The sequence below is a fragment of the Salvia miltiorrhiza genome, chromosome 7 (genome assembly GCF_028751815.1).
Source record: "Salvia miltiorrhiza cultivar Shanhuang (shh) chromosome 7, IMPLAD_Smil_shh, whole genome shotgun sequence".
Lineage (NCBI taxonomy): Eukaryota > Viridiplantae > Streptophyta > Magnoliopsida > Lamiales > Lamiaceae > Salvia > Salvia miltiorrhiza.
Genome location: NC_080393.1, coordinates 56,177,267 through 56,204,879, shown reverse-complemented (window position 1 = coordinate 56,204,879; position 27,613 = coordinate 56,177,267). Strand labels below are relative to the sequence as shown.

General features: G+C 36.4%; 2 protein-coding genes and 3 long non-coding RNA genes across 7 annotated transcripts in view; 1 reads left to right on the top strand and 4 right to left on the bottom strand.

The window, feature by feature from the left end:
- The window catches only part of LOC130994899 (uncharacterized), an 89,233-nt gene that overhangs the window by 29,947 nt on the left and 31,673 nt on the right, over window positions 1-27,613 (top strand). The gene's annotated exons all lie outside the window — the stretch shown is intronic.
- LOC130995044 (uncharacterized) lies at window positions 1,978-5,339 on the bottom strand. The gene is made up of 3 exons (XR_009092027.1): window positions 5,091-5,339; window positions 3,172-3,238; window positions 1,978-2,566 (listed from the first exon to the last, which is right to left on the bottom strand). It is a non-coding gene; the product is annotated as an uncharacterized LOC130995044 (long non-coding RNA).
- On the bottom strand, window positions 10,488-14,302 carry LOC130994970 (alpha-soluble NSF attachment protein-like). 2 transcript variants are annotated; one of them, XM_057920188.1, is made up of 5 exons: window positions 13,556-14,302; window positions 12,717-12,785; window positions 11,551-11,623; window positions 11,304-11,383; window positions 10,488-10,620 (listed from the first exon to the last, which is right to left on the bottom strand). In XM_057920188.1, the coding sequence occupies exons 1-5, from the start codon at window positions 13,601-13,603 to the stop codon at window positions 10,594-10,596; spliced, it is 297 nt and encodes a 98-aa protein (XP_057776171.1). In that variant the 5' UTR covers window positions 13,604-14,302; the 3' UTR covers window positions 10,488-10,593. The 2 variants fall into 2 exon arrangements, with proteins under 2 accessions (XP_057776171.1, XP_057776170.1); XM_057920187.1 differs by lacking the exon at window positions 10,488-10,620 and adding an exon at window positions 11,005-11,059.
- Window positions 16,282-19,012, bottom strand: LOC130995031 (uncharacterized). The gene is made up of 3 exons (XR_009092015.1): window positions 18,813-19,012; window positions 17,038-17,100; window positions 16,282-16,527 (listed from the first exon to the last, which is right to left on the bottom strand). It is a non-coding gene; the product is annotated as an uncharacterized LOC130995031 (long non-coding RNA).
- On the bottom strand, window positions 23,290-27,086 carry LOC130995011 (uncharacterized). The gene is made up of 4 exons (XR_009091994.1): window positions 26,599-27,086; window positions 26,436-26,517; window positions 24,144-24,208; window positions 23,290-23,558 (listed from the first exon to the last, which is right to left on the bottom strand). It is a non-coding gene; the product is annotated as an uncharacterized LOC130995011 (long non-coding RNA).

Sequence of the window (27,613 nt, the reverse complement as noted above, 5' to 3'; positions counted from 1 at the left end):
TTCACACCAGCAAGCTAAAAACTTAAACTTAAGGTCCTATGTTCTAGACTCTTGTTTCGAAAGTTCAATATTTTTCGACTCTCCTCTCATGTTGCGGTGGTGGTGGCGGAGTATTATCCCGCCTATCCTTCACATCACACTCTTGATGACATCTTTGAGGCATTTTTGAAATCACAAAAGGAAAACTCAACTCGACCAACGCTCTAAGCATCCTCGAAACTCAAGTTCAATTTACTAACTCAACTTTAAGGAAACCCTCACGGTCACTTTAACATTCATCTGTAAGGCAATAAGCACTCACGAAATGCTAACAAAAAGACCACTCTGGTCAACCTAATATATCCATCAGTAGAATGCCTCTTTTTAGAGGACTTACATAAAGGGGTTATTTAAACCCTACAAAAACCATAGTATCTATCGTAATGTCCCTTCTAAATCGACACCATTAATAGTACTATGTCTCGGTCTGGACCTCCTACGGTAATTGCTACCAGTTAACTTATCTAGTTGCTACTTTAGCACACTAGGAACATCCATCTATTTAACATCAGTAGGGTACTAAATTCGCATGCTTATCTATCATCATGTCAAAATCTCAAGTACCAGTATCTCCTAAGTAAGTTATATACATCGCAATGTAATTGCAACTAATCAAAAACGAGGGTGTACCGCGCATACTCTCAAGATCATCCTTAGCTCTAGCCTACATCGGCTTCTCTTCTCATCCTCATCAACTCTAGCCCTCCTCGGCTACTTCTCATCCTCATTATCGTTTAACATTTTATCATCTTTGGTAACTGATACTCAAGGATCGACTCGATATCTACTACACTCTTCTGGAGTCCCTGGTAGAAAACAAGCATCCGGTCAGTAGATCCGCATAGAAAATCTGGGTATCTGTAATAAATCCCATCTCCTGTGGGTCCAATGCTCAAGACGACATGTCCCATCATATTGAGTGGCTTTCTTCCTTGCTCAATCCTACCACTCGATTGGTAGCACGGGGACTAGGTGCACGATGCCATCCAGTCTAGTAACAACCATAAGGCTTTCATCCTTTCATAGTCTATGAACATGTGTTTGAAAATCTGCTAGGGTATCTCTGTACCACATACTGTACGCCTCGTCCTCGTATCCGATCTTTCCTGAGTTCGATCTCACAACAGTCCACTTTCGTGCAGTGCCAACAGTCCTGGCCAACCTATAAGGAGAACTTAAAGGTGACTCTAGGAACTAACTCTACTTGGCTCCAGCAACAGAAATAAACAAAACATAACTTAGAAAAACTCCTATTAAGTAGTACTGTTATCTTAAAACTCAAGCTCAAAACATCTAAATTCTCATCTCGTCCCATCTTTACAAAGTAGGTAACCTCTCTAAACAATGATATTAGATCCCTTAATCTAAATTATCGCGACTCAGTAAGACAACTCAAACAATTCTCTCTCAAAGCCATCTCCAAAGACTATGGCTCATGATACCTTCTCAAGTACCATTCAGGTTACGTGAGCAAAACTCGCATCACAAAACATCTCAAACATATCGTACAATATCTCATTGCAGCATGCTAATAACTCACCATTAATCATGCTATTATACTCAAGCGCATAACTCAAACTCATAACTCAAACCAACAAGTACTTAAAGCAATTGCTAATTCTCTCAAGCTTTAGCTCTAAGTTCTCATTTCATCCTTCTACTTAGTAAAAAAAAAATCTCTCTTAACAATGACATTAGATTCCTTCATCTAAATCATCGTGACTTATCACAACTGCTCAAACAATTCTCATCACAAAACATCTCAAATACATCACATCATAACTCATAATTATGCATCCTCAATCATATAACATCATATGATATAAACGCTCTCATGATTCATCATGTAACATCAACATATGCTCTTACAACATAATAACTCATTATTAATCATGTTGTCATCCTCAAACTCAAACTATGCACCTTTAAAGTGTAACATCATAACTCATCATATAACCTCAACATCATGCTCTTCAAAATTTAACGTCAAATAAACTTTGAAATTTTACATACCTCGTTGAGCCTGGTGTGATGGTGCGCTGAGCTCACGGTTGTTAATAACTATTAGTCTAGTGACTCATTCTAGACTAAACTCAAGACTTCTAATTCAGAGCTTTCCTTCGCTCTGATACCACTCTGTCACAGCCCGCCTTAACTAAGGATAGTTAAGCCGAGTGATCTACGACTAGGGATGGGGTTAAAGAATAAGGGAAAGAAAGGGGCATCATTTGAAACCGTAAATCTTACTTAACTTAAGAAAAATCATCGTATTTACTCATTAATACTCTTTTGAACAGTCTATGAAAGACAACATAAAACTTAATTAATATCATTAATCAAGTTATACATCATATGAAACCATTCTCTTAAGACTCAAAGTATGACATAACATACTATAACATCAACAACATCTTGCAGCGGAAAGTAGCTAGACATATGTATGAAGACATATTCTAGACAGGTTAACTATTTATTAACAACCCTGGAGACTCCGCTCATTGCAGCACCATCATCACATCAGCTCAACCTGCACATTTAGAAAACATATGCAGGGCTGAGTACAAAAGTACTCAGTGGGCACGGATGCCTAGGTATAAAAATACATGCTTCAAAATTGTAAATTGTCGTGCCATCATAAACAGTACAGCAAGGGAGTTTTTCGCTAAAAAGGTCCAAGCTTACTAAGTTCATTTGTGATTCTTAAAGTTCGTCTGATCAGACTAAGTTCTTTTGTAATCTATCATATCTGAAACTGTGTGCCGGAGAGGTGGCCACCTCTCACGGTCACTTGACCGGCCAACCCGCTAGATGACTCACGGTCACTGGTGTACACTAGCCCTGGCAGGATAGCTATCAACTGCTCAGGACCCGAATTCGATTGCATCATTGGCAAAGCCAAAGCAGATAGATATCATACTAAAATTTAAACATTTTATGGCAAGACAATACTTGAAATAACTTTAACTCAAATATTTTGTAACGAAATAACTTGCTCAAATGTAACATTAAACTCATTTGATAGATATATATAAAACTGAAATTAACAGTTAAATCATCTCATGCATTCATTCGTATAAGAGGCCTACGACACGCAGGGGATCTCTATATACGTATAGTAAAAGTAATGCCCACCTCGTTGTGTCTCTGTATCAATGAGTAACGTCACTCTCTCCCTCAAGTCGTTACTTCCCAAAAGGACCTTCATCGTTATGAAGAATTGGTGAGAAGTTATAAAAGAAACCTCGATTAATAATCTAATCTCTTTTATGAAACATTAGTATCTCTAATGTTCATCTCTCTTGATTGTTAATCAATATAACAATTATTATCTCTCGTCATTACTCATTAATTATAACATCCTTATGTTATAATTAGCAGCGCTTCAATTAAAAGAAATATTTAACACATCGAAAAGTCCACTTTCTTAGCAGATCTATTCGCTCTCATCTCGTCTAATTAACCGATTAGAAAGTTAAACTTTCCATTAGGCATGTATTTGAGTCACGGGTCAATAAGAATTGACTATGCTCAAATTCTAATTTCACTAAAAATTTCGGCATGACCTATTCATATATAATGTCAGCCACGAGATTTCAACGCGTGAATCTCACTACGTGAACTCGTCTCTCGACTCAAAACTTAACATCTTGACATCTTTTCAACGCAAACCAAACAATTCAAAATCATCAAACTCTTTATCAGTAAACTATCATTTATACTCGACACCAATTGTTCGAGTGTCAGATACCAACATTTATGTGCGTTAATCATAACTCTCACAACTCACACCATTTAGTCATATCGTATCATCCATCAAAACAAATATAATCAAGTTGTTTTCTAGAAAGTTTTGCTGTTTTTGTGTCATCTTTAAAAATTCATAACAACCAACTCAATCATCATAAACTCTCATACCAATTGATCTCAAAAACTTCATGAAGTGTAGTTCACTCTAAAAATGGTAGTTAACCAAAAAGGTTAAAGGTTTTTGGAGATATTGCTCTTTTAGTGCAGGCTGTCAAAGATTGACAGTTTCTGCAAATTTTGTTTAGGCCATTAGAAACCAAGGCAAACCTTAATAAAATTCCATCAAATTTAATCAGCCAAAACTAAAGGTATCCTTGAAGATTTGGTTAAAATTTCACAAGAGAAAACGTTCATATGATCTGCCAAATAAACAATGAAACTCCTACACTTTTACTGTTGGACAAATATGACAGCAGAACAGGGCATTTTTGAAATAATAAACTGCTCTGTTTCAGAGGTCATAAAAATCGAAATCTTATGTTTTTAGAAAAGTATTGAAGTCTAGTTTCGTTTAAAAAAAACGGTGATGCAAAATCCTTCATGGATTAATAGATATAAACGTTTTTGTGAACTCTACCAATAGTTGACAGATTCTGTCAAGGATTTTTCAAAATATCTTTAAAATAGCAAACATCATCCAAAAGACATGAAATTTTGCAGCAACGAAATACACATATCATAGATAAACATACTAAAATTTCAGAGCCATCAAGCAATGAAAACTCATCGAAACATAAGCTTGAAACTGCTGTAAAATTTTGACAGAATTCCAGTTTTAATTTCGTTCAACAATTATCATCCATAAATTGTAAATCAATTAGCATGCTCATGTGATATCGTAGAACACATATACGCAATAATATTCATTATGCAACGTCTCAAACTTCACGAATTTAAATAATCATACTCTAAAAATTTATACAATTTTCGTGCTTGGAAAAATACGAATTTAATATATATCGATTCTAGCATACCCCTAAGCACAAATATCAAGTCAAAACGATCAAACAAAAATCGAAAGACAAGCTAATATGTGAAAAACGGGGCTGCCCTCATGGGTTTCATAGCTACGGTTCGTTCCGTTCTTACTCCCTTCATTAAACATGCTCAACATTTACCCAAGAACAACATACTAAAATTTCACGACGATCCGACGTCGTTTCAAAATAAAGTCGAGAATCAACGTTTTTCGACGTCGACGAAAATCGAAAAGAAAACCATCAAAACGTAGGTAGAGATCTTACCTACTTAGATACGTGATCGAAAAGATGATCGGCGCTCGTCTCGGTGCTCAAATCGGAGCTCAAAAGCTTGAGCTCAAGCTAAAAATGGTATATGCGTGAATGGTGTGTGTGTTTTAGGTGTTAGTGTGTGTGAGTTGTGTGTGGGCTGAAAATCAACGTGAGTTAAGAGTGTTTGCAAGCCAAAAGCTCTAAGCTAATGTTTTCGTATATTTTCATATATCGATTCGTAAGACCAAGCTCCCTTATTTATAAGCGAAGAAGACAATTCTAAATTGTCTTGTCTTCCTTAGTCAACAATTACGACTAAGGAATTCACACTTGAGTCAACAATTACGACTAAGGAATTCACACTTGAACTGTCTTACTTAGTATTAGAATATATCAAATATATCCTAATCTAGTCCATAATATCTTTCAGTTTTGGTGGGGTAGCCTTAGATATTTAAGATATTAACCCGTTAGTCGTTAAATATCTCGTTTCGTCTCGTTTTAACGACTAATTACCCACATTCTTCGTTACTCACCCTCTTAACTCCTACTCACTTTCATTACACTCGTAATTCTATATAAATATAGAAAACGCAAGCTCGTTCTCGAAATTCTGATAAACGAGCTCGGTTCGTTTATCGAGAAATCCCGATTTACTATTCACTCGTCGTCCAAAAATAAAAACTTTCATTATTGGACTCGTATCGAAAAATTAAGAATATTTCTCGACGACATGCACGTAAGATTTTGAAAGTCGACAAAAAGACGAAATAGCAGTATTTTACTATTCATCGTCAAAAAGTCAAAAATTTCAAAAACGTCTTAACGGACTCAGATCTCACTTCCGAGTTCACCGTTCTCATTCAAATAATTATCTCGAATTATTCAAATACTCAAACTCAATTACAGATATAAAATCACACATCATCCTCACATCATCAAAAGAACATCTCAACATCTTTAAAATATAACAACAAAACTTCATATAACTCCTCATCTCTATACAAAGTAATCAAACAAGGGATCTTATACCCTACTTACTCAAACTTAAGCAATTAAACACGTCATCAAAAGCCCGGGTATTACACTAGTGACCGGTCGGCGAATAAACGGTCCGGCGAAGGGAGCTCACTTGAGCTCTTGCAATGAAGAAATTAAGGTTTTCACTACAATGCTTTTGCGGGAGTGATGAGTACTGAAATGATAATTGAAGTTTTTTGATTTGAAGCTGAATCAATCGAGTGAATTTATAGATGAATTTATGCGACAATTGGGGTAATGATAATGGAATTTTTGGCGTAGGGAGTTGGAAGGAAAGTCAGCTGCAAATCTACACTTTTGAAAAAAATAAGATTTGCTAGAAATCTGCAAATCTTTGAAGTCAGAAATCTTGAATTGGAGGGGAAGGTTGAGCATGCCATCTTTGAAAATTTTGTTTCTTTCGTGATCTTCTTTTCCTCATATCTTGGCTTTTTGGATTGCATGGAAGATATTGAGACCTTGAAAAACTTGTTGCAGTATGATGTTGCGTTGAAGGAGAAGGTGGAATAGTGTAGGAATTGATGTGTTGGATGAAAAATCGAGACATACGTGTAGTAGGATTTTGATTTTCCGTGATCTAGTTTCTCCTAGTTCTTATTCGTTTCTGTAATAATTTTCCAATTCCTGCTAATTAAATACTTGTCGTATTTATATAAATTAAATCCTCAATCTTGAGATTTAATACGTGAAAGTCGGAATTAATTCGCGACTTAATACCTTAACACATATAACGCGAAATAATAAAATTATTATGCATATGATCTCAAGTTATAATTCTAGCAATTTGATTTAAATAACACGATTTATAAAATCGGTTATAAATCTAAATTTTCTAATAATATTGATTAAATCAATAAACTGGTAAAACAAAGTCTCAAACGTATAGTTAAACCAATAAATTTAATTATTGGTTTCATTCATGACTGAATATTAAATCGCAGCTCTGTATCTCTTATACAGACTTTTGCTGAAATAATATTATCTGAACAAAATAATCACCATAAATAATTAAAAGAATTTTATAACTAATGCACATATTTAATCTAATATGTATTTAAAAGAGCGGGGCATTACACCGTTGAACGTCGTCCCCGGTCACTGGAAGAGACTGACCATTAGGTATAATAACATCGCAACGCCTGATATCGAACGCATCCAAAACCCAGTAGCTAAGTCGACCCAGGAGATCTTGGATGGTCGTCAGATCTAGAACATCTTCGAATCCCAGCTTGCCAACTAAATTGTCCTGGAGGTCGTTCATCTCTGCAATTCTTATGAATTTTTTCATTTGTTTAATGAACTATACAATACACATAAAATGTAATTCCAGTCGTTAATTACAAATAATGCATACATAAACTAAATATAATTCATGCAATAGTTAAAAATTCATGCAATTAGGTATGTGCGTTTGGTTTATACAACTAATTCATACAAATAATTCATACATAAACCATAAATAATTCATGCAATCAAGTATTATGTAGAGACCATGTTTTGTGAACCAGAAGAAACTTGTGGCGAGGATTCCAGCGTGTTCTTTAGGGCTGAAAATGTGGACTTTTGTGTGGGGATCCGTACGACCAAGTTGGGGATTGGGGGAGGGTCTGAAGTGTCGTCGGGGTAGAACACGGGGGCAGCGAATGGTTGAATGCCGTGCGCCGCCTCCTCCTCATCGTGCACTGCTCCTGCACACAGCATCGCCGCTAGATCTAGACGGCGATCGGTAGCGCCACCACCATCACAGCTCACGCCAGTCCACCGCCATCCACACCTGCAATTGCCGCGTCGTCCAGACGCCACCCCGCGCGTCGTCAGCGCGCCTACGCGATTTAGAACCACCGCGCCACCCTCCACCAGGACGTGCAACAACAACCTTCTTCCACCTACGCCGACCGCCAGAACCATTGTGTCGCCTCTTTGTTTGAAGATTTAATTGGAGTGAAAATCGGAATTGAATAGGCGTAGATATGAAAGGTATTGGAGTGAAAATCGGAACTGAATATGCGTAGATATGGAAGGTGAACAACATATGCGAATAATACCCTTCAGTCAAAAATACGTACGAATTTTTTTCAATTATTTAATGAACTAAAAACCCACAAAAAATGAGATTACAACCGTTGATTACATATGATCTACGGTCATAATATAGTCTTATATTATAGACTAAGAGCAGTTCATTGAATAGCGCTACCCTATACGAATATATACAATTTAAAATATATAAATTAATTAGAGTGAATATCGTATACATTTATTTAAATCAAACCTCATTTTAGCACCTCCAATTTCGTCCCTCTTCCATAGATAATTATATAATTATTAATATTCATAAATATATTATTTTATACCATAGTCATAATTCAAAATTAAAATAAGCAAATTTAAAGAAACCATATGAATTGATGGAAAAGAAAAGATTCATTACTTGGTTTAACACTTCCGCCTCAAAAAAAAAAAAAAAACTTGGTTTAACACTTATATATTCATCTACCTATTTTTCAGTTTGAAGATTTCCGTAATATTCTAGAATTGCTTGTGCTCCCATTAATAATAATAATAATAATAATAATAATAATAATAATAATAATAATAATAATAATAATAATAATAATAATAATAATAATAATAATAATAATAATAATAATAATAATAATAATAATGCTCTCTCCCTTCCACCAATATTGTCATATAGATATTTGTCGTAAAATACACGAACTTTCAACAAAGAAAAATTATAATAAAGGTGTTATAATAAAGCCATAAAAAAATTTAAGTCAAAAGTCCTAAAATCAGATGAAATTATTAAATCAGATGAAATTATTACTGTAGGTATTTCCATGACACATTAATTTGCGGTACCCAGACCAAAATTTCGAAATACTTAAATAATTTACATGTCATTAATTAACCCCTTTTAAATTACTCTATTATAAATACTACGTACAAGTATTAGTTACAAATATTCCACGTACAAGTTACAACACAAAGACAGATGATCGAAGTCCGATTTTCATTCTTTATTAAGGACATTAAGCATCACAAAACAGCAAGCAAGAAAAGGACACACAACTAATTATTACTCCAAAATAAACAAATTATGTAACATATAACAATCAAGGAAAATTATTGACTTCATCTTCAAACTCATCTTGAACGAAGCATTTCAGATGGGATCCTCTGTCTCAGCATGTAGTGTGTATCATCGTGTACCACTTTTAATTTTTTTATTTTATATTATAAAGTCTAATTAATATTTATCACTGAAAATTGGAATTTAAAAAAATATACATCCTAACTTTGAATTAACGAACTCAAATAATACTCTTTTAACTGAGCCATATCAGATTATTTTTATGAGGAAAAGCATGATAACCACAAGTATAGGATTGTGGTAGCTCTATGGAGTGGAGTTGATGCGTATCAAGATTGTACAAAATGCAAGGCCGCCATTGCTTCCCAGAAAAATAGGCGCCAAAATAGAAGGCCAAAACCTGTGGATATTTAACCCAACCAAGTGGCACAAGAACTCGACCAGCATTTTTAGGAGCTAACTGTTGAATCCTGCATTTCTGAGCTCCCAAGTCGACGTTGCACTACTAGAAAAACGCTCATAGATGACGGATTTTATCCGTTATCTATGAGCAAAAAAACCGTTGTGTATAGTGGTGTTATCTATTATAGGTGTCATACACAACGGTTTAAAAACCGTTATCTATGAAGGGAAAAGATAACAGTACAACCACACATACATCACGGTTATGAAACTGTTATCTATATTGATTATACATAACGGTTTTCGACTGTTATGTATTATAATTTATCCGTTATCTATTCTATAATAATATTTTTTTCATATTATAGTTAACAGTTTTTATACTTTTTATAACGGTTTAAACCGTTATCTTTTTCTTACAAAGATAACGGTTTTCTACTGTTATGTATTATAATTTATCCGTTATGTATTCTATAATATTTTTTTTTTCATATTATAGTTAACAGTTTTTATACTTTTTATAACGGTTTAAACCGTTATCTTTTTCTTACAAAGATAACGGTTTTCCACTGTTATGTATTAGAATTTATCCGTTATGTATTATATAATATTTTTTTTCCATATTATAGTTAATAGTTTTTTTATACTTTCTATAACGGTTTAAACCGTTATCTTTGTAAGACATAGATAACGGTTTTTTGTACCTTTTATAACGATTTTAACCATTATCTTAAATATTTAATATTTTTTTCTCAATTTTTATGTTATTTATATCAAGAAATAAATAAATAACTTTAAAACAACAAAATGATAAAATCAACAATAATAATATTATATATTATCCAAAATATTCGTACATTATCATCCGAATGAACTAAGTATCAAGTATCTAAGATCATTACATATTTCGATTCACTTCCTGGCTTATCTACTCCGACAAAGTCCTCATCGACCTCTCAAAGGCTTCCTTCGCGCTCATCTCCATCTTGATCTTCCTAATACCTTGAAAGTAACATCACTTGATAAGCTAAGTATAAACTATATGTAACTTACTACATAAATCAATACATCATGCATTATGTAACTTACTACATCAATTAGTCAATCACAAAGAGAGAAGACTATATTTCCCACAGAAGTATATTTACAACTTCATTTTTCTTAACCAGTGAAGCCTCATGCAAGTTAGCCACTTATAATCATAAGGATCCTAAGGGTTCCTCCGCAGAACATTATAACTCAAAGTATTCAAAAAAAAGAAAAGAAACAAGATCATAATCTATCAAATTGAATCAACTTTGCTAAAACATTCATCAACACCAATACCAAAAAAATTATATTTCCTTCAACATCCTAAAACTGTATCATATAAACAGAGCAGAAAACAATACATGATAGCCTACTCCAAGTTCTATTCTTGCTCATACAACTCAGCTATTTCCTGCATATTAAGATATCTCAAATTACCATCTTTCAATTACTTCTAAGTACTGTAATAATACTCAAGAATCAAGATTATGCCTAAACGGTGACTAATAACATACCAATGTCCTTATACAGAGAACTATTTTTGTTACGTAAGGCTGAAAAATTCAGCATATGGAACAGAACCAACTCGGTGGCTAACGTGAAATTCAAAAGAAAGAATTGGAAAATCAGATATCTGCAAACATTTAATCTTTTACCTTATAATACCTTGCAGACATATTAAACCTTCCAATATCCAGAAAGATATTTACAGATTCCTCCAGGCATGAAATTGACTCTGCAAACCATGAAACTAACGTTAGAGCAATTCAAACTGGAAAATGAAACAAGACGAGAATATATGATCCAAATAACTATTTATCATGAGTATCAGGAAATATCAACCACAAAATCATATATGATTAAACATAGAGAATTACACAGCCAAACAAAAAGTAACCACACCTTGTATATTGCACTTTTTGTAGCAATGAGCTGCATCAGCATACGCATTAGCAGCTTCATGCTTGCTATCTAACTGCAAAAAAGGGTATGGAAAAATCATATCACTATTAATAACAATAAAAAATGTGATGGACTTGGAAAATAATATGATATTGTGCTAAGAAATTATCATCTTGATTTCTAGCACACACCACACTCACATACATAATTCTAGTTTGACCCAGTTTGTGATAAAGTTCATAGCACATTCATCCTGAATAAAGTAAAGCAAATGAGAACATAGGATAAAGAGACAAATAGTACAAGTACAAAGATCTTAGGAAAACAAGGAGAATGATATCAAATAGAAAATGCTACACGTACAGCCACAGGGACACTATTCAAATCTCAAACTTGACAACAAATACAAAAACACCATATACTTCAAACAATAAATATATCATTCCTGCTCACGGAATCAACGACATTGTAACTATGAGTATATACCAAAAATGTCCAATAGAATGTCATCTAAACTAACCCACAAATGTAAAGGATAACTTAACAAAAATAGAATGTCAAATGCTAAAGTATCTTAACATTCAAACTAATTGTCACAGAGGATACATGTTATTCACTAAATATTAGACCATTATTAGAGATATCTAGCTATCATTAACGAAAAATCAAAATGAGTTTGCAGAATATAGGATACAGGTGCTAAAGTCCGTCTTCGCATAGCAAGACACCAAGTTGCCTTAGTTTTCTGTTGTGAATGGATTTATATATGTATACCTACATTAGGGTTAAGTTGCTGGCTCAAAAAGACACAAGAGAATAGCATCTTGTTCCTCTCCAAATACCAAAATGCTCTTTTTTTATAAGAAACAAGGCCAAGTGCTACAAACACACAGACACTGATCAACTCATTAATTTACAAGACCACCAACATCTTAATTTCATTAAATTCACCAACATACAGAATATTGGGTGTGCTTAGTCCTAGTGATATCCAACCTGCAAATATCCACAGTATTGAATATGAAAAATATTAATATTCTTATCCGGGAAGAATCCAATGTATATTTAAGGAGGTTCACAAAAAGTATAACTCAAGTTAGCTACCTATGGGTATAGCATCTATTTTCCAACTATATAACTCAAGCAAAAAAGTATAATAAAGATACCTCCTGCTCATTGTTGAAAGGACCCTGACACAAAAAGATCTTGTTTTCATTTTGTAAGGAAGCAAGCATCTGAAATTTTTGAATACAAATTAGAGCAGTTAGTGTTCAATTATATCATGTTTGTAAAAGATAAGTCATTCAACTTGGTCTACCATACCTTAATGATGTGATTTGATTAGTGATTAGATCATTAAAAACACACGACAAATCAAAATGTATGAAAGCTACAAAAACCATTAAAAGCATAAAAAAATTAAGAATGACAAAAACAAACACATAGAATTGAATATACAGATAATTGGTAACTTTACTAACCTTCACTGAACTACCAACCTCCTCTAATTTTTGCAAAATTGCCACCTAATGATGCTGACATTATGACATTGGGCAAACTCATGCTACTGATCTAGTCTGGTATAGATTAGTAATAAATCAACAGAATCAACTAGCTACAGATTCACAATGCCGAGCTTGCTGTTACTGTTACTGATTAAGAATCCTACCTTTAGTTTTTAGAGGATTCTCAAACATGTATCGTACTCTATTGGTATATAATGCACAAAGCCTATCAAGAATGTATAGAAGAAATAATAGAAAATATAGAAATAATGCTAATCCATCTGCGTGTTAAATTATTTTGAAAACGAAATTAAGCCATGAAACAAGCAAAGGTTGGAAATTGACTACTTGAACCATGAAACCTAAGTTCAGCTCAACAACGAGTTATCAAGACAGCAGAATCTCAATCTAGCTAGAAACCTAAGTTCAGCTCAACAAATTAATATTATTGAGATACTCTGAATTTTGAGATCAATTCAAGGAAATAACAAGTGAATTACCTTCTCTTTCAACATGATATCATTTTCTTCCTCCAGTCTCACCGCCATTGACTCCAATTCCGCTTCATATGCCTTTAAAAACCATCAAAATCAGCCCAGAATCAACCAAAATATTAGGGCAAACACACACACAAACACAAAGCCAAAAAGACAGCCAAAAGAGTCGAGAGACAGCTAGGACTCAGTTTATATTCTCCTCATGTGTGAGGGAGATCTGTTCATGAGGGTGAGTGAGAGAGGTAACGAAAGAGCGGAGGTGATAACCACTCGCCCGAATCTCGAAGACCATGGCAGTGAACGACGTTCATCGACATTCCTCAGTCGGCAGCGCCAGATTCAGAGAGAAGAAGAGGAAGAGAATGGATGAAGCCCGACCATTCGCTGGTCCTCCAGTTGTAGCGGCGGCGGTATTTCTTTCTATGAAAACTAGGGCTCAAAATTGGAAGGGAAAGGGGAGGAGAAAGCCTTCGGCATGGCGGCATCGACAACGCCGAAGAGAAGGGCGCTGCGTTGCCGGATTTCGGCTCAGGCGGCGGCGATTCCTGATTTGGGGAGGAAATTAGGGCTCCCCTTTAGTCTTCATCCGTGATTTTTGAGAGAGAAAAATGGATGATGGGAGGTAGTAGTCGAGGAGCGGCGCCCTCGGCCGGATACGGCCTCGCCGGAGCCGGTGGGAAGACGGACAGAGAGAGGATTGCGGCGGTGAGCGTGATGGAGAAGATAGAGAGAGCCAGGTCCGATTTGGGGGAAAATTTGATGGGAGTTAGGGTTTTGATTTTTTATAATATTATTAAATATTAAAAATAATAGATAACGGTCTTAAGACGCTCATATATAACGGTTAAAATAACCGTTATAAAAAGATGTTCATAGATAACGGTCGGCATAACGGTTTTGTAGTACCGTTATGTATGCAACTAATAGATAACGCATAAACATAACGCATTTGTTCAAACCGTTATCTATGCATTTAGACAACACTACATAGATAACGAATTTTTGAAAAACCGTTATCTATTCCTAAAAGTGCGCTCATACATAACGGTTTTTGAAAAAAACCGTTATCTATGTACTGTTATGTATGTAAACTTTTGTAGTAGTGTTGGGCAGCGCCTTCCTCCACTTGCCCGTCTCTGCCTTCATCTCCCAAACCTCCCACGACAGATCCCCACACGCAACCAGGAGCGACAGACACCTCCCAGTCGACAGATAATAATAGTCGCGTTCATGGTACTCATAAGGGGCTTCACTCAGTGTAATGATCTTCGTCTCCACATCCATCGTCACACAGTACCTCCCCCTTCCCCAGTGCACGAAACCTTCACTGGTCAAGGGAGTGTTGGCGATGACACGTCGCCTGAGATGGTGGGGGAGGTGGTGAACCTCGACGTGCCTCCACAATTCATCGATTCCAACAGTGAGCACGTGAAGACTGAAGTCAGTTATTAGGTCTGGTGGCGATTGACAAACAGTGTACGCTGCAATCACTTTATACGCCGAGGAAGCTGCAGAGTATGCAAAACCATACAGGAACAGGTCATAGGCTACGCCTGTAGGCAATGGTGGGAGGAATGACTGCTTCGTTGCAGGATTCACAATCACAAGACGACGGATGTAGTAGTAACCTTTGGCTTCCAACTCCAGAACTAAACCGTTGCAGGTAGCAACAACTTCCAATTTAGAGATGTGATTTAGCTCAGTTGTGTGGATTCCACCGTCTGCGTTGGCTGTTACATAAAGTGGCAGAGTATTATACTTTACCGCAGTGGCAGAGCCAGGATTTTTTTTGGGGGGGGCTGAACTGTTACGGGGGTTCGGGGGCGGTAGCCCCCGGAAATTTTTTTTTGGGGGCATTCAATACATTTTAGACATTTTTTACTAAAATACAAATATAATAATAATAATAACAACATTTTCATAGATAATATAGTTCAAAACATTTACAAAAATTTTTTTTGGGGGCATTCAATACATTTTAGACATTTTTTACTAAAATACAAATATAATAATAATAATAACAACATTTTCATGGATAATATAGTTCAAAACATTTACAAAAATTTTTTTTGGGGGCATTCAATACATTTTAGACATTTTTTACTAAAATACAAATATAATAATAATAACAACAACATTTTCATATATCAAATAGTTCAAAACATTTACTAAATTTTTTTTGGGGGCATTCAATACATTTTAGACATTTTTTACTAAAATACAAATATAATAATAATAATAATAATAATAATAATAATAATAATAATAATAATAATAATAATAATAATAATAATAATAATAATAATAATAATAATAATAATAACAACATTTTCATAGATAATATAGTTCAAAACATTTACTAAAAAAAATTTTGGGGGCATTCAATACATTTTAGACATTTTTTACTAAAATACAAATACTATAATAATAATAATAACAACATTTTCATAGATAATATAGTTCAACATTTACTAAAAATATTTTTGGGGGCATTCAATACATTTTAGACATTTTTTTACTAAAATAAAAATATAATAATAATAATAACAACATTTTTAGACATATTATAAAAAAAAAAAAAAATTCAAAATTTGGGGGGCTCTAGCCCCCCTGGCTCCGCCCCTGCTTTACGTGTCACGACCGAACCTAATTAAGGATAATTAAATCGGGGAAACCGTGACTAAGGGAGGGAGATTAGAAGCGGGGATAGAAAGGGGGTGAATAAATAATGAAGGCTCGAAATCAAATCATTGTTAAGGAGGGACAATCATAAGATAACTGTTGTTTAGTCACAAGGACTCGATTAACTCGTGAGTTCGGATGAACCCGACTTAGCTTAAAGACATATTACTTGAGAGTATGCAGCGGAATAACATAATCTGATTACATGTATGAAGACATGTATCCAAGAGTCCATTTTAAACTCATGACAAAAGCTCCGCTCATCACTTCATCTTCATCAGCCATTGCTCAACCTGCACATTTAGAAATATATGCAGGGCTGAGTACAAAAGTACTCAGTGGGCACGTATGCCTAAATATACACATCATTGCGTAAAAACTATAAATTGTCATGCCATCATAAACAGTACAGCAAGGGAGTTTTGGCTAAAAGGTCCAAGCTTACTAAATTCATTTGTGATTCTTAAAGTTCGTCTGCAGACTAAGTTCTCTTGTAATCTATCATATCTGGAACTTTGTGCCGGAGAGGTGGCCACCTATCACGGACACTTGACCGGCCAACCCGCTAGATGACTCACGGTCACTGGTGTACACTAGTCCTGGCAGGATAGCTATCAACTGCTCAGGACCCGAATTCGATTGCATCATTGGCAAAGCCAAAGCAGATAGATATCATACTAAAATTTAAACATTTTATGGCAAGACAATACTTGAAATAACTTTAACTCAAAGATTTTATCATGAAATAACTTGCTTGAACGTAACATTTAAACTCATTTGATATATATGAAAGTAATGCCCACCTGATAGCAAAGCTTTGCTACAGTTCAGTAACCCCTTGACTAGTTCTTACTCTTGCGCTTAACCTTTAATGCGAGAACATAAGGTCAAACCTTAACTCGATGAAAATTCTCAAATAAATGAGAATGCGTAAAATAAATATGCATGACTCATATTCCTTTAATTAATAATCTAACTATTGGATTAAAGCTCGTCTTATGATATCGGATTATTAATCTTAATTAATCCACCCTTCTTAGGATATTCTAGCCCGCTTACTAATTAATAACATCGTCTCAATTTATCAGTAATTAAAAATAATTGAGTCTAATTCATCGATTAACAAATCTATAATTAATCTCTACTTGGGCTCAATAGTTAAAGCAGTCCAAATTATTAAAAGAAGTCTAGCATTTTCAGCCCATCAGTCTGGGCCCAAATAATTAAATAATGCTAGCCCATTGCTAATCCATATAAGAATTCCTTAGCCCAAAAACAAAGAAGCCCAAATTACCATAATTTCGGCCCACTCCTCAAATAACTCTTAGGTCCAATCTAACAACCCATCTCCCATCTCTCTTCTCACATTCACGGCTGCACACGCAGCCTTCTCCTCTCACCTGAAAACTACCGCCGCGGGTGACCTTCTCCGGCGAGTCGTCGCCTGCCTTCGTCGGCTCTGCTTTCGCCCCTGACTCCACCCCTCTCTCTCTGTTTCTCCTCTGCGATTTCCCCTTCACATTTTACAAATTGAGCCCTAGCTCTTTTCTGGAGTCGCCGCCGTCACCTCGGCTCTGAAAATCCGGCGACATCGCCGCCTTCTGAAGTCCGACCCATCGTCTGTCCTCTTCTCTCGCCGTCTTCACCTTCCTCAGTCTCGACGAAGCAACCCAATCGAGCCCTAGGTTCCTTCGGCTCAGGCGACATCGCCGCCACTTCCCGGGCTCGATCACGCTTCAGATATTCCGGCGGAGTCGACGCCGTTCTTCGGCTTGTGCCGTCTCCTGAAAACTGGCGTCTCTCCTCTCACTTCACAGATGCGAGGTAGAAAGAAGGTGAGCCCTAATTTCCCAAATCAGAAATCGCCTCCACCGCCGTCACCGAGTAACCGGCGAGCGGGGCCGCTTCTGACGCCGTTCTGAGGTCCGACGAGGTCGGCTCCTTCCATCGCTGTCAGTGCTGGGTGAAGGCACCACGAATCACCGCTGTTGTTCTTCCGAGCTATGGTGAGGCCGACGCACCATCGTTTCTCCTCTCAATTCCGCAATTTCAGAAATACACAAACTCAAAAGAATTGAGCCCTAGCTTCTCTTTCCACAAGGCGTCGCCGCTCTGTGATTCGGTGAGAGTCATCGTCGACCTGTTATCGCGAAAGGCCGCTGCCTTACTCGACTTCGGGCGAGACAGTAAAAGCTTCACCATCGTTGCTTCCCCTCGGTTTGACGGAACAGGAAGTCACCCCTCTCCCGGTTTACAGAAACAGGTACAGCAAAGTACCTCTCCCCTTTCCCCAAAAATGCTAAGTCAATTTAAACGCTATGGTTATTATGCAATATGAATCATCTTCACACCTTAGGGATTTCATGATTCTCGTGGAAGGGAAAGAGATTTCTAAAGCTATTGTTCATGAGTCTAGTGAGCTCTTGTTTTTCTATAATCTTGTGTTAGTGAAGTCTGTTGTTTCTATATGGGAAAAATGATTATGTTATTTATGCTTATTCTGAATTCTTTAGAAAATAACATACTTGTTGGATGATATGCAAACTGGATTCGAAATAAAGGAGCTTAGTATAGATACCTTGCAATTGTTTTGTGTTGGTAGCTGATGTTGTTGATTGGATTCAATGAGATGAAAGCTGAAACAGCAAATATTGTTTCTTGACAATTTCAGGAGGTACTAAAGAGGAATGGAGGAAATTCGAATCAAGACTTACCTCTCAAGGTTTGGCAGCAGAAATCATCTTACTCTCTCTCAAATCTGGTGTCTAAAATCTGGTGTCTAAGGGAATGAATGAAAAGTGTTGTTGGCTGATATGTTTATTTGAAGGAGTGCATTAATGGCTATACTTGAGTAGTCTACTAAAATGGCTGATTTTGTTCCCACACGCATGCCTTCCCTTTTCTTTTCTTGATGTAGTAGGTAGGAAGTTTGGTTTGTTTTCTTGATGTAGTAGGTAGGAAATAGGGATGTAGTGAATAATAAGTTGTAAAGTTGTGATGTGATGAATAAAATAAATCATTCTCTGTTGGTAAATCTATATATGTTATTAATCTCGGGTCTTGCTAAAAATACAAAATACTCTAAAAATTCTCATATTTTGATTGTTGACTTCTCATCCATTAACATCGTGACTTGTAGAATAAATCTAAATTAAATCTGTAGATTTAATTCACTTCACAAGCTGAAATAAATCCACGACTCGAGTGATAAAGGTAAATACATAGAAATGATATTTCTATTGCAAGTAAAAAAACAAAAATAACTTGACTTTACTAAGTCAGTTATAAATCTAAAATTATAAATTATTGACTGGCTCAATAATTCGATTGCGATCATAACATGCAATTGCATTAAATTCAAATATCTAGGCTAACTTAACAGGAAATTAATCACTGGATTAAAAATAACTGAGGATGCAATAATTTAAATATCGCATTTACTAATCTTAATCATAAAATAAAATAGCGGGCTACTACATACTACCCCCCTTAACAAAAATTTCGTCCCGAAATTTGCATATTATCGCACCAGTTCTGATATCTTTCTAGCATCTTACCTTCAAATTTTCATGTAGTTTCTTCTTATCCATGATGTCTCCATGGATTTTCACCAAAGTGATGAACTCGTTTCTAAGCGGTTGCTCTTAACGATCCAAGATGTCTTTTGGCTTTTCTTCATAGCTCAAATTTGAGCTAAGGACCATTTCGTTTTGGGTGGATCACGTCATTTGGATCCAAAACATACTTCTTGAATTGGGATATGTGAAAAACATTGGACATTCTCATAACTTGGCGGTAACACCAATCTATAGGCTATTGGGCCTATTTTCTAAAATCTCATATGGTCGCACAAGTTGTGGTGTAATCTTTTCTTTTACGTCAATCCTAGTTATTCCCTTGGAGGGTAATACTTTTAGGAAGACTTTGCCTCCTACTTTAAAATCTAACCTAGTTCGGCGCGTATCAGCATACGATTTCTGTCTATCTTGTGCTTATTTTATTCTTTATCTTAATATGACAAACTATCTCAATCATTTCGCCAGTCATATTTGGCCCTCAAATTATCCTTTCACCTATTTCATCTCAATAAAATGGTGATTTGCATTTTATTCCACATAATGCCGTATAAGACGCCATATCGACGTTTGCCTGATAACTATTGTTATAGGCAAACTCAATCAATGGTAACATTGATTCCTCACTCCCACCTCTATCTAGTTCTACTACTTTTAACATGTCTTCGAGAATCTGAATTGTTATCTCAAACTGTCCATCTGTTTGTGGGTGGAAGATAGCACTGAAATTAAATCTTGTGCCTAATTCCTTATGCAAGTTTATCTACAGTCTGGGTGTTCGAATCGTTGTTTGAAGTAATTGACACGGGCACGCCGTGCAACGCATAATTTTTCAGACATATAATTGGGCTAGTTTGTCTGATCCGTATGCGATCAGTATTGGTTCAAAACGAGCGCATTTCGTGAGTCACTCCACTATTACCTCTCTTGCAATGTGCTCCCACCTGCACTCTGAAATCTTCAATGGCTGTAACTTTTCATACAGTGTTTGGTGCAAGTTTTTCACTTGTTGGCATGCTAGGAGTTTCTCAACAAGTGAAGCTATATCTTTCTTCATACCTTCCCACTAGAATTTGTCTATTGAAGTCTTGGTATATTTTGTGCTTCCCTGGTGGCTAGTATATGATGTGTCATGAGCCTCGCTCATTATCTCATCTTTGAGTTTCTCATAGTGTGGGATACACAATCTTTCTTCAATCATTAACGCAGCATCCGACGTCTAGTGGTAACGTCCAGGCTTGCCTATTCCTATTGATAATGTATTCTCTCCAAGGTCTCATTCTCTTTTTTTTTTTTTTTTTTTTTTTTTTTTGCATTATCAGCTTTCCTATAAAGTTGGGTGTTATTACCATCGTGGCAATAATCATTTCTACAGATTCTAGTGGTTGAACCACTTCTAAATTCATTCTACTAAAATCTTTCATGGGTTCCTCTTCCTAAGTAAGGGGAGATCCCAACTTAAGTTGAGTCTTACGACTCAAGGAGTCGTCTACCTTGTTAGCTTTGCCTGGGTGGTAGTTAATACTACAGTCGCGGTCCTGCGCTAGTTCGAGCCATCTTTACTGTCTCATGTTAAGATCTTCTTGCTCGAAAAAATATTTCAAACTTTTATGGTCTTTACTGCAGTTAATTCTAGTTTATGAGTTGGCTAGTTCAATTCATGTGGTTAATGCTATCGTGATGCGTATGTTGCCACTCTTCCTTCTTGCGTTAACATGCAACTAAGTACTCTCTTGAACGCGTCTGTACAACCCACATATTCTTATCAGCTGTTGGAACAACTTACACTGGTGCGGTAGTTAACTTCTCCTTGAGCTCATGAAATCTTTTCTCACATTTTTTTTTTTTTTTTGTGCAAGAAAATTTGATTCCCTTCTAGGGTAACTGTGTCATTGACTTTGCTATTTGAAAAAATCCTTCTATGAATTATGAATCTGTGATAGTAATCTGTTCATCCCAAGGAACTTCCGATCTCATTAGGGTTAGTATGCGGTCTCCATTGGTGTACAACTTGTACTTTTCTCAAGGTCCACTTTGATCCCTTCTAATGTGACAATATGTCCCAAAAGTGACTTCGTTGAGCCAAAATTCGCACTTGTTGAACTTGGCATAAAGATGCTCTGTTTTCAACTTTTTTTTTTTTTTAGACTATCCTCAGGTGTTTCTCATGGTCCTTCTCGTTCCTCGAGTAGATCAAGACATCATCTACGAAAACTAAGACAACTTGCCTAAGTATGGGTGGAACACTCGATTAATGAGGTCCACAAACATGGCTGGTGCATTGGTCAATCCAAATGACACCACTACGAACTCATAGAGTTTATATCTAGTTCGGAAGACCACCTTGGGTACATCTTCTCATCGAATCTATAGTTAATGGTACCTAGACCTTAAATCTAGCTTTGAGGACACACTCACTCCTTTGAGTTGCTTGAAGAAGTCGTCTATCCTCGATAGAGGATACCTGTCCTTGAGTATCACCTTGTTCAACTCTCTATAAGTTGATGTGTATCCTCGGTAGAGGATACACATTCTCAATGTGCCATCTTTATTCTTTTACAAAAAGAACGGGTGCACCCCGGTGAAATCTCCAGGAAACATTTGGAAATTCACGTACGATTGTCACGTCTCCTATACTTTTCTCGGTTTTTTTTTTTTTTTTTTTTTTTCTGTGCAAGTACACAAGGTAGGGTGGACACCATTTTCTTATCATCTTTGTTGCTTGAGGGGCGGAGATGATCGTCTTTCTCCTACCCATGCTGATCCCATGAAAACGTGTCAGTTTTTTTTCCCGTGGTCGAAAAGAAATTTAACTTTCATTGCAAATGATGGTGGCATAGTTCTCAACTATCCATTCCATTCCTAAAATTATGTATAAGTCTCTCATCGGCATAACATACGAGTTGTTCACTCCAACTTGAATAATTTTTATGCTTAGCTCTAAATTCAAGCACACATGTGCTATTATTGTTGTTGTTACTATCGCTGGTGTGGTTACTGCTCTTGGTATGGTTGGGCAAAGCTTGGATTGCTCAAATGCAGAGTCTGAACAGGCGAGTTTAGCCTGAGACCCGCCCTTTGTTGCTTATTCGGGTAACGATTTGTATAATGTTCATTCCAGTTACTATGCAACAACCTTCATTACCAGTCCTGGAGAGTTTCCCATGGTTCTTGTTCCACTTTGGGCAGGGTGGAGTCCCATACTTGTTATCCCCCATCCGTTTTGAGGTGTCATAGCCACGTTGCTGGGACGTCTGCTCCTGCCATGGCCCTTTCCTTAGCTTGGCCAGGGTTACTATATCCCATTCTCTTTTTCTTTCTCAAAGGTTCTGAGCCCGAGTTTGTGGAGGTGCAGACGTAGGCGCAGTTGCTGGTCTCTCTCCCTGTCACAGCCCACTATCCCAATGACGGGTTAACCGGGGTTATGACTTGGGTGAACAATAAGAAATGGAAATTAAAAGGGATTTATTAAATAACCAACATTAATAACAACAAACTAGTGGTATATATATATATATATATAACCACTTGGGTAATTAACAAACGAGCCAGCCATAACGACTAAACCCCAAATGAAAGTTAAACAAAATGAAGGAGTAATAAGTTCCACAATACGATAACAAATTCAGAGTGTTTGCAGCGGAAAAACGTGTGAGTTATGCATATGGAGATGCATACTCAAGGTTTCATTACATAAACATCAAAAGAGAAATCCGCTCAACACCAATCCATTCCATCGCCTGCTCAACCTGCACATTTAGAAATACATGCAGGGCTGAGTATAAAAATACTCAGTGACATAAGCCGAAATACAACATGCATACATATATAAATTGAACTGCCATAACAGTAACACACAGGGGTTTTCATAAATGACCTGCGCTTACTAAAACATTTCGTTCATTTTCATAAAGGTGGATGCATCCCATTTTCAGTCTATATGATCCATATCTGTCCTTTCTGTCACGCGCCGGGAAGGAGGCCTCCTTACCACGGACGCCAAGACCGGTCGCAAGCGACTCGCGGTCTCCATGAGTGTACACGTTAACCCTAGCTAGCGACCTTTGTCTAGCATAGGATCCCAATTGGATTTCCTTTAAAGTTGGCGAACCAACACAGATAGGATACATATAAAAACATAAACATTTTGGCAGTCAATCATTTCATAAACATTTCATTTTCATAACATTTTCATTTTCATAAAGGGCATTGAACATATAAGCATTTTATAAGAACTGAATAAATAGTCAAAACATATCATGCATATATATTCGCATATGAGGCCTACGTCACGCAGGGGATCTCTATATACGTAATAATAAAATAATGCCCACCTCAATTGTTCTTAAAGCTGGCGTGGAGTCGTTTCTTCTTCTGCTTCACTTTCTGTCGCCCGGACCTTCATTGATGAAGAGTCGATAAGTTCGTGAAGAAATTGTCATAAGACAAAGTCTAATTCTATGTGCCTAAGGTATCTTTTAATGTTTTAGGGTTCTAGCATCCATATTAATCTCGTTTCATTCAATCAATAAAATGTAACCAATTATCATGTAACTATCATATAGGTTCGAACCCATTTGTTCGAACATCAACATGTACATAATCCATAACCTCCCTCTACACCCGTCATTTAGTCAAGTACTCCATCAATTAAGAACAAGCCATATATTATCACCTTGAAAATTTAATCATTATAAATCATGCTTTCTCATACTTCGCACATTTTCATCACTTAAATAAATAAATCATTTATAAACACATGCTTAGTAATTTAATATCTCAATTAAATCCCAAGCTCATTTGATAAAGTAAATCATATACTTAATCATTCTATAACACAATTCCACATTTTTTATTATGTAAATAAATAGTCTCAATATTTATTAAAACATGAAGCCATTCTAATAGGACATTTTAATTCCATTATAATGGAATTACTCATAAAATAATTTAATCCTTTTTCTTTAAAAAGAAACCATATTTATAATATTCTATACATTTTTTTATGTAAATAAATAAGAAATTCCATTATTCATTTATAAATAATAAAACATTTTAAAATCCATTGAGATGAAATAAAACATTTTAACCATTTAAAATCCATACTCAAAAAGCCTTGAAATATTATAAAAATGAGGGTTTAATCCCAAATTATCATTATTATTATTTTTTTTTTTAGTCCTTCAATAAATTAAATAAAAGAACGGACCTCATTTAAAATAAATAGTCCCAACCTTAAATATTAAAAATTAAATCAAGATATTTAAATTCACTAAATTAATTTAGTGAAAATTCAAACATTTTAAAATAAATAAGGCCAAAAATTCGTAGGCTTTATTAATCAATTAACAGTTCAAAACTTAATTAAAATGGGCCCAGTACATTTTATTAAATAAAAATCGGCCCATTCTTTTTTTTTTTACAAAGCAGGAAGGCCCAGCAACATAAAATAAAATCGGCCCATTTTATTTAAAATTTTCGGCCCAAGCTAAATAAATAAATCGGCCCAAACAAAATTAATAAAGAGCCCAATTAAATCCTAACCCTAATATAACACACATATATCACACACACAAACACATAACACACGCACACACACAGCACATCATCAGCGCCTCACTCTCTCTCTCTGCCTCTCGGCTCTCTCGCCCCTCTCGCCTCTCTGCTCGGTCGAGTCCGGCGCCGCCTCCGGCGCGCCGCCTCGCCGGACGCCTCCCTCCTCTCTCTCTCCCCTGTTTCCTTCGTCCGTTCCTTCTCTCTGGCCCTCTCACTTCAAGAAACGCACACACACACACACAGCTCATCTCTCTCCCTCTCCTCGTTTCTGCCGCCGCCGCCCGAGATCGGCGAAGGTCCGGCATATCGCCGTCGTCCTGCTCCTGTCCCGGTGAATCGACGGCAGCCGCGCCTCCTCACGGCCCATCCCCTCTCGGTATCTCTCTCTCTCTTCCTGCTCACGGTGGGCAGTCACCCCGGCGACCACAGTGCCGCCGCGACGACCTCAACAGCACCGCTGCCTGCTCTTCTTTTTCCCCCTCGGCCGGTCGAGCAACGGCATCCCGAAGGGCCGCCGCTCGTGCCGCTGCTTCCGCCGCGTCGCCGCCGTCTCTGCCGGAGAAGATAAGTCCTTTCCCCTTTCCTACTTATTCCCCTTTTCTCTCTTTTCTAAATCTAAAACTCAATTAATCTTTCTCCTCTCCTCCCAATTTCTGACAGAAAAAGGAAAAGGCGGCTCGGCGGCACCGTTGCCGTCGCCGGCCCTGAGCAGCCGCCGGCTGTCTCACTCCCTCCCCTGACTCGGACACACAAGGACGGGAGACTCATCCCCCCAAATTCCAGTCACACGCACAAAAGCAAAATTAGGGTTTTATTAATCTGTTCTTTCAATCATTCATTTCCTTTTTATTAAAACTGATTGTACATGTAATAGATTAGAGAATATAGTAAAATGTGTGCGTGTGTATTATTCTGTTGGTGGTTCTCTGATGGTGATAAGCTGATGTAATTGAAACAATAATAGTCTAAAAGAAGTGGTAATGGATGCGTGTGTTCGATCTGTTTTCATTTGAATCATAGTTTTGTAATTTAACAAATGAATGTATGGAGAAAGTAAAGTAGGAGGTAACCTTGATAATTTTCTGAACTCACAAAGTTGGATCTGCGAATCAACAATTTAACAATGAATTTGGATTTGAATCTGCTTGATTGCTGGAAGTTGGAAACATAACATAGTTAAAATAGAGGGTTGTATCCCCAAGGAAGAAGAAAAGAATTGGTTGGAACACTTACCTCTGCACTTAAACTTTGTTGGGTGTGTTGAAAAGCGAGGAAAGAGCGGATGAATAATAGAAGGAAACTTGGTTTTGAAACTTGGCTTTTGTCTATTTGAAATGGCAGATGATTGATGATAAGATTTTGATGATAAGATTTGTTAAGATTATGAGGATTTTATTGTCGGTATAAAGGAGAGTTGGTGGTACAAATTGGCAGTGAAGTGGAAAAGTAGGTGTAGTGGTGGGGGAAAAATGTAATGGTGGGGATGTAGGGTAGTGGTTAAGATGAATCAAATTTAAATAGAGCTCTTGACTCTAATCAATTAAAAGATTCTTTATGAAATCCTTGCAGTAAAATCATTGAAGTAAAACACTTTATAAAACTTAATATCCCATTTAAAGGAAATTTTATGACTTCATGCCCACTAAAAAAAATCCATGTGGCTCATATAATTATGCTCAACTACTAATTAAACTTGTGCACCATATTTATAAAGATCCTTTAAAAATCAAACGGATTCAAATAATAATAAGAATTAAGCACATCAAGACACATATAAAACAATTAAATCACATCGGATAATTCAAACTATTTTTATTAATAATGGATGCCGAACCTTAATTATTAATAATTGAGTCTTTAATCAGTGATTAAAAGCCGGGATATGACATACTATCCCCCTTAAAAAAAATTTCGTCCCGAAATTTGTACCTCAGGAAATAATTCTGGGTATTTCTCTTTCATGCTAGACTCGAGTTCCCATGTCGCCTCTTCTTGATCATGGTGCTTCCAAAGGACTTTTACTAAGAATATCGATTTATTCCTTAGTACTTGAATCTTCCGAGCTAAAATAGATTCGGGTCTCTCTTCATAGCTCATATCTGGGCTAAGGATAACGTCGTCTCTTTGGATCACGTGTTTTGGATCATAAACATATTTTCTCAACTGCGACACATGAAACACATTATGCACATTCCCAAGGCTTGGCGGCAACGCCAGCCTGTAAGCTACCGGGCCCACCCTTTCTAGG

What these genes read in the sequence shown, in the direction of transcription:
- LOC130994970 (XM_057920187.1), bottom strand. Translation starts at nt 13,603, where the DNA reads ATGGCGGTGAGACTGGAGGAAGAAAATGATATCATGTTGAAAGAGAAG. An exon ending in CTTTCAACAATGAGCAGGAG is followed by an intron (nt 11,624 to 12,716) that starts GTATCTTTATTA and finishes CCTTTTTTGCAG; the next exon opens with TTAGATAGCAAGCATGAAGC. An exon ending in CAAAAAGTGCAATATACAAG is followed by an intron (nt 11,384 to 11,550) that starts GTGTGGTTACTT and finishes CATGGTTTGCAG; the next exon opens with AGTCAATTTCATGCCTGGAG.